The following is a 15370-nucleotide window of genomic DNA, read 5'->3' on the forward strand; positions in this document are numbered from 1 at the left end:
AAATATCTAAAATAGAGTGGAAGAGGTAAAAACAACATCGGGGGTTTCTCCCACTATCTCCATCCTGTGGTGCCTTAGGGCCATCGGAGGGGCAGCTGAAGAGTTTCCCAAGTGACCTGCAGAACATGTAGGATGGGCTCTCAGGAACCTGTGGAGTACAGACCTGAGTGTCCGGCATCCCAACTTGTGATGTCACCACTTTATATCTTCTCAGCCTTTTTGGAAAAGACACTGATGCAAACAGACCAACTTGGCTTAGAAATCAGTCTTAAAATGTTGGAAATGAAAGAAAAACCCTATGTTTCACAATAATGCCACGCTCATGGAGTGCCTGGGAGGCTCAACGTCAGTAAAACTACTTTATAAACAAAGTACCCAGAAGATTTCACATAGATGTCAGAAGACAAACACGGACACAGGCATATAATTGAGAGGTAGAATTTTATTAGGTTGATGCAAAAGTATTTGCGGTTTTTGAAAAACCGCAATTACTTTTGCACCAACCCAATAGAGCATATCAATTTGTACACCCAATCCATTCTTTTGCACATGAGGCAATGGAATCTCAGGGAAAGGAGAAAGCCTCCTTTGCCCAGATTGTCATCAGGAGGGGTGCCTAGGCGTGAGAAGAGACTTCTTCCCAAAAGCTTGAGCAGTGGAGGGTGGAGTGATTTTCCTTTGATGGCTGCATTTTAGTACATTGGCCAATGTGTATTCCTCTCTAACATATGTGAGGGTCTGTGATGCCGGCTTCATCATCTAGAAGCATTTCAGTGTTCCCTAAATTGGTACTGGATACAGCCCCAGAAAGTCTAGTGTCTTTTAGTAAATCCTTTGGGGATGGAGGGAGTTGGCCAAACAATTAAGGAATGCACGGCAGGTGGCAATGAGAAAGGACATTCTGGGCCTTTTAAAAAGAGTTGTTCATAGTTATTGACTCTTAAAATCCCAAATGACTTGCAAAAAATAGTATATTATTAGTTCGAGGATAAATTAACTAATTGTGCAGTGGGTCATAGTTCAGATAGTGGTAACCAGCTCATATATTGCTTCCTGGATTCTACAGTAAAGCCAAAGGAATAGAGGGAAATGTCTACCTTGTCAGAGATCCCAGCCTGTGAGCTGTCTAACCCTTCATTTTACAGGCAATTAAAAATAATCTTGGAAAGGCTAGAAGATTAACCTAAAGTCACATTACAAGTGGCTGAGTTGGAATCACGACTCAGCGCCTTTCTCACTGTAAAAAGGGGAGAAAAATCAGAATCTCCTCTTTACCCATCCCCATTCCCATGATTTCTGGCCAGACACTCCCTTCTCTTCTCGTTCTGTTCCCGCCTTATTCTAACCCACCACCTTTTCAGATTGGGTTTGAGATAGGGGGTGAGAAACTCACCCTGGGCGACCCACGGGTCGTGGGGAAGAAAAGCCAGAACCTTTCACGTTGGTGAGCCTGTGGCTCTTGGGGAGGCGGGCATACTGCCCAGCTGGCGCCTAACCTCGGGACGGGTGAGGGGGGAGGCTGGAAGAGAACCCGGAGAGGAGGGGAGGGAGCAAGGGCTCCAAGGCGGGCTGAGAAAAGGTATAGCTGCTGGAGAGAAATTAGAGACCTCGGCGCCTCTGGGAAGCAGGATGGTCCAGCACTCACACAGCGGCGGGGAGGCCCCGTGCAAACTCCTCTCTCTTCCTCGCACTGGGCCCTTTGTTGTCGGCCTCTGCCTCTGGCTCCTGCTCCTGCCCTTCGGTCCCCCCGCCCCCCTGAAGTCACCCCAACTGCACTCATAATATTTTGCTTTGCGCCAGGTCTGTTTTCCACCACCAACTTCCAGCAGTCTCCATGGTGACGCGCTGGGGAGGGGGGCGGGCGCGGCTTTGGAAATCCCAGGCCCGAGGCGCCGGGCGGCCCCTGCAAACTTTTCCGAGTCTCTGGGACCTGCAGGCCGGCTAGGAAAGCGCTCTGTCCCAGGCTGCCGCACAGAGTCGCGTGCTGAATCCGGGACTCCGAGGAACCAGCCTGCGTGCAGCGTCCGCGCCATCAAGGGCTGCAGCCTCGGGGACCCGGAACCCTGGTACCATGCGGCTCTCACTTGACCCTGCTGCCAAATCCAGACGCCGGCGCTTAGCAGGTGGCAGAGATGGGGGCGCACATGCCCCGTTAGCCCGCGTGCGCTCACACACGCACACACACACGCCCGGGGAGGGCGAGACTGTCTGGTTTGGGCGCGGGAGCAAGGCTCGGACCTCGGGCTCCTTGCTCTCCCAAGCCCGCAGACAGTGGCTCCTTCCCCAGGGCTGTGCCTGGGCAAGAATGGAGGAGGATCGGGCCCTGTTCCCTCCAGGACGCACTTTGCCTTGTGGGCACGGCGCCAACGCCACTGGACTTCCCTACCCCGGGCCCACAAAGGCATATAATTAATTTGGTGGTAGAATTTTAGACAGAATTTGTGCTGAGTTGGGGGCCTGTAGACTAGCGTGCCCTCCTACCGATGCGGCCCGGGGAACTCAAATCCGGCTCCAGGAGTACTTTGGCCGCCTCAGCTCTGGGTTCTGGAGATGGGAGCGGAAAGTGGATGGAGGCAGAAGTTTCCAGCTCCAGCTTGGCAGTGGCCCTCTCTAACGCGCCATCCCGTTTTAAAAGAAATGATCGTTCTATTGCGTAGGCGAACGACCCGGCCCGGCCCACTTTGCACAAGCTCTCGGTGGCCTAAAATTCTATCCACTTTCCCCCATCGTTCTCGAATTTCCGGATAACTTGAGTAACTGAGCAACGATCACCCAGGCAGAGCAGCCCTGATTGGACCTGGCGGCCACAAACACGTAGCTGCCGGTGGCCCGCGTGGGGAGGGCAGGCCACGCGGGGCTCAGCACCCACTTTTGCGCGGCGTGGGGCTGTAGCGCGGGCCGAGCGGGACGCGCGCCGGCGCTTACTGCAAACCGCGCACCTGCCAGAAGGTGCGTCGACTGCCCCTGCGCGCGCCTGTCGCCTTTGCCTCCTGCCGGAGCACCGCGGAGCGCGGCAGGCTGGGACTTTGCCTCCGAGAGGGGCTTTGCTTTGTCGGGCTCGGCCGCTAGAGAGCCTAGGGCCCAGGAGGCGCGCCCCGGCTGCCCAGCTTCCCCCGACGGGGCCATTGTCTTAGCTCCACACTTGTTGAGTATTTTGGGGAAACCCGAGGAATATATTACTGGCTCGGTGTGCGGAACAAAGGGGCGCGTTTCCGCAGGTCACGCTGAAGTGGCCCCAAAGCAGGCCACTAGAGCCCTGGCCCCTGCAAAACTGTTCGCCCGGGCCCGAGGCACTTCGCGGGGATTTTCCTTTTAAGAGTAAGGGACGGTGGCCCCGCTCGCCGGCCTCTCTTATCCTGGACGTTTTCTGCTTCGCCCCAGCACTTGCTGTGAGTCGGTTGTTCCAGTCCTTTCGGAATGAAATAATAACAGCAATATTCCTGGTTCTGATCGCGCGCGATCTTATACAAAAGGAGCAGAATCGAACTGCTCCGTGGAGCGCGCGTCTCTGCAAGCCGAGGAGAAAAGACCTTTACATAACAAGGGAAACTCAGAAGAAAGGCTAATTGGATTAAATTCTCTGGAAGGGAGGTGAGGGAAGGCTTCTGGACTGGACCACGCCGAGCCGCACTTCCCTTGTCGTCGGTTTTGCAAGTCCGAGTGAAATGTCACCTGGTGCGTCTCGTGTCATTTCTTCACACTGTCGTGTACCAAAACTTTTGATTTTGCGTTCAGGGTGGTGACCTAGGGATGTCTCGAATATACAAAAGGGGGAGAGGTGGATGGGGAAAGGATTTCTATTTCAGAACCTCTTTGGAGTGTTTGCAGTTGAGGTGAAGAGGACCCGGTGCCCCCACGACCACCAGTTGCATCGAGAACAGAAAACACCACGTATCCACGGCCCCACAGTCCTCCCCAGAATTACCGAGGGGCCCTGGCCCTGTGGAGGAGGCAGCTAAAAGCCCCAGCAGGGCCACTGCAGGTTTGGGATGTAGGGAGACCACCCTATGTCCCTGCGTGGGCCGCTCGAAAATACTTGGCCACAAACTCTGCAGACATGCGTTTAATTTTGTCAAGGATATTCATTTTTAATGTTAGGGTTCTCAGGAGGTGGTGAGGGCGCAGCGCTTGAGATGAAAAAATGGTGGAAAAGGTGCTTTTCTCTCTTTGGGCTCCCGCTTTACCGCCAGCAGAGACCTCAGCGGGGCCCGCCGTGTCCGGAGGGGCACGCAGGGCAGGCGACGCTTCTCCTTGCCTTCGTTTGTCATCGAGTATAGGAAGGAGAACTTCGGGGCATGGCCTTTCCCCACTCCCTGGGGGCTCACACCCACCCAGGGGAGTGCAATCAGGGAGGGCCTTGACTCTAGGAATCAGAGATGGACAACTACCCTAAAACACCGAATATCCCCCCTTGGCAAGAGCAGCCCGGTGTCCGGGCCACCAGGGTTGCAGCGGAGACCTGGAGAGGCCTTAAATATTTCTGCAGGGACCGAGGAAAGACCTTCTGGGGCAATGCCCCGATGACCCCAGCCCCCACCCCACTTCCATATCCAGCCTGCCTAGGGGTGGAGTTGCGGAGACATTCGTGCGGCATTTGTTTATTTGCTCAAGGAAAGGACGTGCATGCTTAGGGGACGGCCGGGGCTGGAAGGCACTTGTTGCTCCGCGCTGCAATGCCCAGCAGCGTTATGCTTGCAGGCATTCTCTCAAACCCCGCCACGGCCCAGGCTGAGTCCACTGCCCTATTTCTGCCTCTCCCCGACCTCATCACCCCAAGAAATCCTGAGGCTGCAGCGGGGCCAAAATGAGAATAGCCGGGTTGCAAGAATGAGCTTAGGGGAGGAGGTGAACTGTAAGAGAACTTCCACCTGCAAGGGACTTAGGGAGCGTTAACAGATCTAGAAGTGTGACGGCTCTTCAAAGGTGCTAGGAGTGGGAGGTGGCGAAAACTACTGGAGGAAGAACCGAGATACCGGGCGTTTTCGTTGTGAAAGATTCTTTGGCCTCCTTTTATCGTTGTTAAGGACCGCCGCGCCCCCAAAACCTGACGCCCAGCAGTTCTTGAACTGCAGAGCAGTTTGCAGACCCCAATGCCGAGTTTAGCGGGCCACTCTGCGTCCTGCCCTCCCTCCAGCAAGGTCACAGCTCCCTAGTGGAGCCCGGCGTTGGGTGCCCCTTCCTGGCAGAAAAGCGAAAAGCCCGTCCCCACAGCCCAGGACTCCCACCTCCCGTTTCTGCGGATTCCCCAGGACCACCGGGTTCGCCGCCGCCAGTCCCTCCAGCTGCGCGTCTCTACAAGCCGGAGCCTCGGTCCCCACCTCCCAGGCGCAATGCGAAGCCGTCACCCTCCCCCGCCTCGGGGCATTCCGCTCGGCTTCCCGGCCCTGGCCGCCAGACCCCGAGAACACCGCTATTCCGAGGCCCCCATACCCTAGGAGGACCTGGGTCCGGGAGGGGGCGGTCGGCTGGCAAAGTTTCTGCAAGTGGCACCTCGAGCTCGCCGCGAGCCAGCGCATCTTTACGTAACTTTGTGTCCAGGGCAAGCGAAAGCGCGCTCCTTCGCGCGCGCGCACGCACACACACTCACACACGTACACAATCACACGCTTATACACATACTTCCACGCATCCACTTACACACATCGCCTCGAATTGAAAACTTCTGCAAGCTCTGCGTTATTCCTTGGGGTTCCACTGCCAAGTTGACCCGTCTGAACTTTTCCCAACTTCTTTCTAAAGTTCTCCCTCTCCCTTCTCCTTCCCTCCCAATGTATCCCCCCACCCCCCACCAGTAGGACTAACCTGTGGAATCCATGTCGGGTTCCTCCAGTAACCCACAATGCATGCTCTTCCCATGGACAGCACAGGCGCCCCCCAAAAGTCCTGATGTTTGGGGATCCCCTGTGCTAGAGATGCCCAGGGAGGAAGGGAGTGAGGGAGGGAGAAGGGGAGAGAGAGACGCAGAAAGTGAGGGGGCACAAGGATAAAGGAGGACAGGAAAAGAAAAGAAAAAGAAGAAGAAAGAAAAGAGAAAGAAGAAAAGAGGAGAGAGAGGGAGAGAAGGGAGCGAGCTCGGAGAAGGGGGAGAGAGAAAAAGCGAGCGAGCGAGGGGACACTCAGTAATCCAGCCGGGCAAAGCCAAACCCGTCAAAATGTTTGCGGATGTTTCATGGGAAAAAGCATCATTTTATAGGAGCCCCGATGGGAGCAATGTCATTGATAGGCCAGCCGGCCTGATGAATGGCCGCTCGTCAGATGGGGCCGTGGCGAGGCGCACTGTGAAGCCCATTGTGGGCCTGTTTTGAATAAGAAAAGCCGCCTCCGAAAAGGGGGGCTCAGAGCGACGCAATCCCAGCCCTCCGACTTCCCCCTTCTATTATAGCATTAGCAACGTTTTTCTTATTTAAAGTTCCAGAGGCCTTCTCCAGCCTTCGCCCGGCACTCATTATAGGCGAAATCAAAATTGGCTTAGATGTGGCCCCCTCCCCCTCCCGGCCCTTCCCCGCCATCGGGCCCCGCGCCGCGCGGGCAGGCCGGGAGGGGGGTCGCGGAGGGGGAGCCGCGGGAAACTCCTGGAGCCTGGGGAGTGGCCTGCGCTACCACGAGTGGGGCCCCACTCCCTTCCTTCTCTTGCGCCCCCACCCACCCCCCATTTTGGTCCTGGGTTAGATTTCGGGTGGTGGCCCTGGGAATGCGGGAGGGGGTATGTCTTGACCCCTTACACGCGGATCCGCAGACACGCGTGGGGGAGTGAAGCGAGCTTGAAGGGGAAAGGGTGGGGAAGGGGAACTGAAGCCCTAAGACCCCATCCCCCAATCTGAGCGTGACAAGGCCGCTAGGCGGGGAGGAGGTGAGTGGCTGGTTCGCCTCCTCCAGAACTTTCTGTCTTCCTCTGGGCCTGGGTCCTTCAACCTGTTTCTCTCCTTCCATCTCGCTGTCTCTCTCCGCCTGTCTCCCGGTGTCTGTTTCTAGCTCTCTGTCCCTCTCGTCCTCTGTGTCTCTGTCTCTGTCCCTCTATTTCTCCTTCCTTGGCTGCTAGTGTCTCTGTCCAGACCCTGCCTCCACTTCTCTTTGTCTCCCCCTAGGACTCTGCCCCTCTCTGTCTCTATCCCCCTCGGTCTCTCTGTACTGTCCGACCTCCCCCGCCTCTTCCCGTAACTCTGTCAGTCTGTCTGTCTCTGTTCCTCCGCCCTCCCCCTGCCCTCCCCACCCCACCCCACTGCCGTCCCCCAGTCGGCCTCGAAGTTTGTGAGAAGCCCCAGCATCCAAGTGGGGACGCGGTTTTCCCAGGGACCCCCTCCTCGGCGGAGTTGAAAGTGCAGAAAGAGGGGGGCGAGGGCCGGGGGGTGCTGGAAGTGGAAGTGGCGGGGAGCAAGCTGCGTCTCCTGCGGGCCCCGATAAAGTGGCCGTTCGCGGGCCGGCCGCGCTGTGATTAGAATATGAATGGGGCCCGGCGGGCGGAAGAGAAAGGCGGATTACCCCGGGTGCTTTGACCATGGACAGAGGCAGCGCCGGCCGTCCGCGGCGGGGGCGGGGAAGCGCGGAGTCCCTAACGCCGTGCGGGAGTGGGGGTCTCTAACCCCGGGCCCCTGGCTGCGCGCGGCTTTCCGCGATCCTTCGGAAAGACGCCCCCCGCCCCTCGGTCCGCCCCCCTCCCCACAATCAGAGCTGAGTAGGACAATGTACAGAGGCTGGGGGGCCCGAGGGGCCAGCACGTGCCGAGTTAAGGTCACGGTGCGGGAGGAAGGAGACGGCGCGCGGTACCGGCTGAACAGAGCCCGGGATGGACTGACGATAGCTCGGGGTTCGAATCCCAGCTCTGTAAATTCCTTCATCGTTCTGGGCCTCAGCTTCCTCGTCTGTGAAATGTAGCAAAGTTGCCCCCTCTCAAGGTTTGGGGGAAGATAACTGAGGCAGTGGTTATAAAAGGAGCTGGGCATTTGCTATTCCCTCTACTTGGCACTCTGCCGGCTCCTCCTTCCTCACAGGTGCCTAACAGGCCGACACCTTTGTGTCACCCTGGTCTCAGCTGAGCGTCGCCTCCTCGGAAGGGCTGTGCCTGACCACTCTCAGCGAAGGTCCCTTCCTGCCCCGGCCGCTGCCGGTCTCATTACCCGGTTTATTTCTGGAGGACTTTGTTCACCACCTCATGCCCAGTGCCCAGAACGGCGCCAGGCACATTCTTTCCCGCTGCGATGCTGGTGATGGGAAAGAGGTCGATGGAAACCTTTGGCAGCCGAAGGCCATGGTGGCGGTCACCACGCGTTCTCGTGGTGTGCCTGGCAGCAATGACCGCGGAATTCGAAGTCAGATCTGACTGTCCGCGTTCGCCTTTGCAGCCTTAGTTAGCTTCTCTGCCACTGGAATAGGCTGAAGAGTAAAAGCCTCCTTCAGACGGCGGGAGGGTCTGACAGCGCGTAGATGGAGCCTGGCCAGGGGCGTTCCGGTGGCAGCAAGGAGCGCGTCCCCAGGGTGGGCGGCTGCCACTGACCGGAGAGTCCTTGAGGGATGCCACGGGGGCACGGGTGGTCTCCAGGGCGGATGAGACTATTATTGTTGCTATTATTATTATAATTTTTGCACGCAGAGTGGAGGTGGGTTGGGTGAGGTGAGCCGGGCTCACAGGCCAGGAGTGAGACGGAAGAACCCGGAGCCGTGGGCGGCAGGAAGCCGGGACCCAGCTCAGCACAGCTCAGAGCCGGGCCAGGTGCGGCTGGTCCCGGCCCAGCGCTGCTTCACCTGGGAGGGCACGAGTTCTCGGCCATGACCGTGCTGCAGCGCCTGGCAGCTTAAATGAAAATAACAATCGCTCATTCATTCCTTGGCAAATTTTTATTGTGCATCTACTATGTGTCCAGAAGTATTCTAGGAAGCGGAGGCTACACCAGTGAACAAAATAGACCAAAAAAAAAAAAAAAAATCTTGCTCTCCTGAAGCTTACATGGCAGTGAGGGGAAAGAGATAATATATACAACATAGAATTAGGAGGTGGGAGAGGAAGTCAGGGAGAGCCTCTCTGAGAAGCTGACATTTGAGCTTAAAAGTAATGGTATCCAGGGGCTAGTCACAAGGGTGTCATTTGTGACAATTCACTGACTGTGACACTTGTGATTTTGTGCATTTTTCGGAATGTATTTCATACTTCAATAAAATGTTTGCTTAGATTTAATGCTGTCAACATCATAAATAGTAATAGCTACCATTTACTATTAATGTATTCATTATGTGTTTCCACCGGTTCAGGCGTCTTCCATGCATTAGTTCATTTCATCCTCACAACACAACTAATACATATTATTGTTGTCTCCACTTTTAGGAGAACAACTGGGATTCAGTGTGGCTCTCTTGCCCTTGGACAGACACTGTGGACGCAGTAGTGAATTATCCAATTCCTATCCTGCAGAGGCTTGAAATCTCAATAGAACATAGCACAGGGGCAGGGAGGGGGTGATGGGGAAAGTGTGGGTGCTGTGGGAGCAAAGAGAGGGCCATGTGACTGATCCTCGGAGGCTGGTGTCAAGGCAGGCCTCCTGGAGGAAGTGGTGACCCAGGAGCTGAATTAACCAGACAAGAGGGTTGAGGGTGTTACAGACAGAGGCAGAGGCAAGAGGAGAACCTGTGGAGTGTGTTTGGGACTGGAGCCTGGCCTGGCTGCACACAGAACCCAAGAGAGGAAGAGAGGATTAATAGGCCATTTCACGGGGAGGTAAGGTAGGGCCATGCCAAGAAATGTACCCTGGAAGGGTTTGGTGCATACAGGACTAAATCTACATTTTGAAGAGATCACAAAATGTGAAGAGATCTCAAAATGTGTGGTGGCCAGATGGGGGTTGGTTGCAGGACGGGGTGGTCATTGGGAGGGAGGGATCAGGATGACCTGACACAGGTACATGGCAGTGGGGGCAGGGTTCGGGAGATACCAAGGAAGCTGTATTCCCAGCCTTGATGTTGATTAGTTGTGGCCAGGGATGGGGAGGGAGAAGGGATTCCCAGGTTTCTGACCTGAGCAATGAGTAGCTATTGGTACCAGGATGTGACATGAGGAGGGAAGACTTGACAGCAAGAGAGAAGGGTTTGAAGGGCCCTTAAAACTTCCCAGTAGCCCAGTGGCAATGACAGCCAGGCAGACCCACAAAGGTGTGGAGTTGGCACTGCTTGTGCAGACCTGGGTGGCTGCTGAATCCCCTGGAATGGATGAATGAGCAGCATGAAAGAGGAAGCTGCAGGGTGGATCCCTTTTAGATCAAGGGGTTTGCTCTGCCTCCACTGCTGTAATCTCAACAGTCCCTGTACTTTCCAAATCCAGCACTCACTTCATTGTAATTATTTACTTGTCTGATGTGGTAGATGGTATTACTTATTCATAATTCTCTCTTCCCTCTCTGCCCTGCTCTGGCTTTCCTTCCCACTGGTTTGGGGTTTGGCTATTGGCTTGCTTTCGCCAACAGAATGTGAGTGGACAACATATGTTAAATCAAACCAGAGGCCTTACATCTCCTGGGGGTAGTTTGGCTACTACTCTTGGACTCCTGACTTGCCTTGAGCAAACCCCAAGTAGTCACTGGTCCTAGAATGAGAGACACATGGAGACAACCAGAACCTGCCGGGCAGTTTGAAGAGCTCCCCTTTTTCCCAGGGACCTGTACAACTGTGAGCAAGAAATAAATGTTTGTTGTTATAAGCCACTAAAAATTGTTGGTAATAGTCTTACCATCTTAAAGGGGGAAGACAGGTCCATAAGTAGGGTTTTGATATATTAATGTCTTATCCTTTAAGATGGTAAGACTATTAATAATAGCTAATGCTTATTAAGCATTTACTAAGAATCAGGCACAGTTCTAGGCTTAATTGTCACAAAAGTCCTGTGAGATAGGTACTTTTATTATACCCACTTACATGAGGCACAAACAGGCTAGGTAACTTATTTAAGGTCACACAAGTAACAACAGGGTCAAGATTTGAACCTAGGCAATCTGCAGACATAAGGGGAGCTATAGAGGTGCTAATGAGGAACATCTCTCTGGAGATGGCTTCACCACTGTGAATCACCTTAAAGAGTAAGCCCATGGAAGAACCCTAGCTGGCTACTCTCAGCATCCATTTCAGCTTAAGCCGGCCTTTCTGGAAGAAACCCTTGGGACTATAGCATGTGCTTCGGATCTGAGCTCATCCCCAGAGCCACCGGAAGCCAGGCCTCCAGGTTGCCCAACCTACATGAACCTTTATTTCCACAATGCACTGTGACTGCAGCCTGAAGCAGGACTGCCTAGCCAACCAGCAGACTTGTGATATATGCTTGTTATTGTAAGCCACTGTGTCCTTGGGTGGTTTGTGATGCAGCCTTGTTGCAGCAGTGATAGGGTTAGGGTAAGAGTTAGGGATAGGAGTAGGGGTTAGGGTTGGGGCTGGGGTCCAGGCAAATTGTATGGTGACTTTTAAAAAGAGGGTAGATATGAAGATAGGAGAAACGGACAGGTTTGGGATATATGTTGGAAGTAAAACAAGACTTGCTGATGGATGGAGGTAGGGAATGAGAATAAGAGAAGAATGAAGAAACCCTTGTGTTTTTAACTCTAACAACAGGGTAAATTGTGGTCCTATTTACTAAGACAGAGAAGTCTGGTATCAAACAGGTTTGGGGCAAAACCAATACCTCTTCTCAGCCATGTATGGTTTGAGATGCCTCACCCTTCTCTCTTGCTGCCAAGTCTTCCCTCCTCATGTCACATCCTGGTACCAATAGCTACTCATTGCTCAAGTCAGAAACCTGGGAATCCCTTCTCCCTCCCCATCCCTGGCCACAACTAATCAACATCAAGGCTGGGAATACAGCTTCCTTGGTATCTCCCGAACCCTGCCCCCACTGCCATGTACCTGTGTCAGGTCATCCTGATCCCTCCCTCCCAATGACCACCCCCTCCTGCAGATGTCAAATTGGCATTTTGATATATAAGTTTAGAGTTCAGTGGAAAGGTTAGAACTAGAGATATAAATGGGAGGGGATTGTTATCCACAGAACACTGTTTCTTAAACTTAGTGTGTTGCAGAATCAGCTGGAGGACTTTATATTGAAATACACTAGTGAGTCTTGTCCCCAGAGATTCTGATTAAGAAGGTCTGCAGTGGGCCCAGCAATATGTACTTCAAGAAAATTTTATTATAAAACAATTCAAATAAATACAAAATAAGAGGCAGTAATACAGAGAACCCTCATAAGAAAGTAACCATAAGGCAATTATTATCAACATGGGATCAGTGTCGATTCATCTGTAAATCTACCCTATTACCCTCTCTGGCCCTTCACCTCTGACAGGTTTATTTCAACACAAATCCAGACATCATATACTTCATCCATAAACACTCTCAGCATGTATCTATAAAATACAAGGATATTTTTAAAAAAAACACAACCATATCATTATCACACCTAAAACATCAATAATAATTCCATAACCATCAACTACTTACTGTCAAAATTTGCCTATCTGATAATTTAAGTTGGTTTGAATTAAGATCCAAGCCAAATCCATGCAATGCATTTGTTTGCTATATCTCTTAGGTCTCTTTAAATATGGAGGTTTCCTGTCCTTATTTTATTCCTTCTTATTTAGTGACAAAATCATTTGTCCTGTTGCGTGCCCAACATTCTGCAATCTGCTAATTGTATCACTGCTGGGTTGTTTCACATGCTCCTCTGTCCCCTGTAGTGTCTGCAAATTGGTAGTTGGGTCTAGAGACTTGATCAGGTTCAGATTCAAGGTTTTGGCAAGAGTAGCACATGGGTGGTGGTGTGTACTTTCTGTTACATAACATTGGGATTCACATAATGTCTCTCTGTGTTAAGAAGATCAATGGGTTCAGGTGTTACCAACCTGATCCATTTTTATAAATTTCCTCATCAGTTGTTCACCTAGTGGTTTTAACAGCCATTGATGACCATTACTTAGATCCATTATTTTTTCTTAGGGCCTGCAAAACAGTAGTATTTGATTTTATCATCCCTTCTGCATGTATAGCTGGAATTCTCTATAAAAATTATTTCCATCCAGTATTTTGTTGACTTGAGATAGAGTTAATATAACAAAGGCAGGATAAATATTTGATTTCCCCCTTTACTTACCAGGTTTTACAATAATAATTTTGTTCCCTAAATTCTTTCAAAGGTGGCCCTCATTGGATATTTTGTTGTAGTAGTATTATGATCTTAAAGAATTTAACAAATTTGAGATGCTTCAATCCATTATTCTTTTTACACTAAAATTATCCTATCTTTCAATTGGCCCCCAAGCCTTTTGACATGCCCCTTGTGGCTTTTGATGGCTTCCTTGCTCTCTGGCATGACAAGATGACCCAGGCTCATCTTTTATTTTTTTTTTTTTGCCTTAGATGTGGAATCAGCTATAAGGAATCCCGGTTCCTTTCAGTGGGAAATGGTATTTAGGGCATATGGTAAGCTTTTAAAATGGTGGACTCTGCCTCTAGTCTCCCTCTCTTTTAAAACACCCTCCAGCCTCTATAGCACTGTTAAGTAATCTTTCTCTAAGGCAAATCTGATTATGTCCCTTACCTGATATTAATTGTCCATGGTGTATCATCATTCACAGGTTCAAGTCTAAGCTCTTTATATTGGCACACAAGGCCCTTTTTGTCTACTTTTGTGGCTCACTTCTCTATATTTCTAGGCTTCTTTTCTGGGCATACAATGTTCCTCAATCCTGTCAAAGCAATTTTGTAGCTTTCCAACCAAGCCATGGCTTTGTCTTTGTAAATTATCTTGGCCTGGATTGCTGTTCTCACTTTGTACTAGAAATTCATATATAGTGCAATTGTTACTTCTTCCGGGAAGCTTTGCCTGGCCTTATCACAAAAAGTTCAGTATTTCCTCCTGGCTATTATCCTCGAATCTTGTTCATATCTCTATTATATTATTTATCATGTTGCCATGATTATTAGCTTTTATATCTGTCTCTTGCACTTGGCTATGAGTCCTGAAAGGACAGTGTTCTTTATAGTTGTGCGTGTGTATAATAGTTTCAAAATTACAATACTGTATTATTACTAACAATATGATTATGGAAAACAGTTTAAGGTCATTTTATTACAGTGCTCTTTGTCATTAGAGTGTATTTTGCACAAGTTATACAGTCAAATAATTGTTTCAAAATTCCTTGGGGAAAAAATATGGATAAATTATCAGCTTTATTCATTTGTTATATCTTCTTGGAAAATTGATCCTTTCATTATTATTTAGTGCTCTTCTTTGTTCCTGATAATTTCTCTTGTTCTGAAGTCTGTTTTGTCTGAAAATAGTAGAGTTATTCCAGCTTTCTTTTCTTTCGATGGAATCTCGCTCTGTTGCCCAGGCTGGAGTGCAGTGGTGCGATATCGGCTCACTGAAACCTCCGCCTCCTGGGTTCAAGCAGTTCTCCTGCCTCGGCCTCCCGAGTAGCTGAGACTAAAGGCGCATGCCACGCCTGGCTAATTTTTCATATTTTAGTAGAGACGTTTTCACCATGTTGCCCAGGATATCTCTCTCTATCCCCATTACTTGTAATCTGTCAGTCTTTATATTAAAAATATGTTTCTGTAGACAACATATATTGAATCTAGTTTTTTAAAATCTACTTTGATAATCTTTTAATTGGTATATTTAGACATTCATATTTAAAGCGATTATTAATATATTTCTGGGAATGTCAACTATATTTGTAACTGTTTTCTATCCATTGTCAGAGGCTTCTTTTATTACCTTCTTTGGTTTTAATTGTGCATTTTCTCTTCTCTCTCAGTGCATTATACTTGGTTTAAAAAAATGTTATTGATTGCTCTAGAGTTTTCAACATACTTTTCTAACTAATGTAAGTTCACGCTCAAATAGCATTATTCACCTGTAACACAGGCACTTTATAGCAGAACATTCCCAATTCTTCTCTACTGTCCCTCATGACATTGTTGTCATTTATTTACTTATCTATATGCTATAAACACCCATTATATTGTTAATATTATTCCCTTAAACTGCAGTAATCTTTTAGATCAAGAGAAATGAAAGATTTTATTTTACCTTTAAACTTTCTCCAATGTTCTTATTTTCTTTACATAGATCTGAGTTTTTGCTTTTGTTTTGTTTTCTTTTGTTTTTGTTTTTTTGAGACGGGGTCTCACTCTGTCACCCAGGCTGGAGTGCAGTGGTGTGATCTTGGCTCACTGCACCCTTCACCTCCTGGGTTCAAGCAATTCTTGGTCTCAGCCTCCCAAGTAGCTGGGATTACAGGCATGTGCCATCATGCCTGGCTAGTTTTTGTATTTTATGGTAGAGATGGGGTTTCACCACGTTGGCCAGGCTTTTTTTTTTTTTTATTACTAGATA

At 50.3% G+C, this 15370-nt stretch overlaps 1 protein-coding gene across 3 annotated transcripts in view; it reads right to left on the minus strand.

The window, feature by feature from the left end:
- Positions 1-6233, minus strand: part of RFX4 (regulatory factor X4) — a 176970-nt gene extending 170737 nt beyond the window's left edge. Inside the window, exon 1 of one of the 3 annotated variants that reach the window (XM_032168804.2) lies at positions 5803-6233. In XM_032168804.2, coding sequence (XP_032024695.1) covers positions 5803-5845 — 43 coding nt within the window. In that variant the 5' untranslated portion in view covers positions 5846-6233. Of the gene's footprint in view, positions 1-2481; positions 2523-5802 lie in introns of those variants that run through there. The other 2 variants (XM_032168803.2, XM_058425565.1) reach the window with 2 other exon arrangements.
- Between the last annotated feature and the right edge of the window lie 9137 nt (positions 6234-15370).

Source organism: Hylobates moloch, unplaced genomic scaffold (assembly GCF_009828535.3).
Source record: "Hylobates moloch isolate HMO894 unplaced genomic scaffold, HMol_V3 SCAFFOLD_12, whole genome shotgun sequence".
NCBI classification, from domain to species: Eukaryota; Metazoa; Chordata; class Mammalia; order Primates; family Hylobatidae; genus Hylobates; species Hylobates moloch.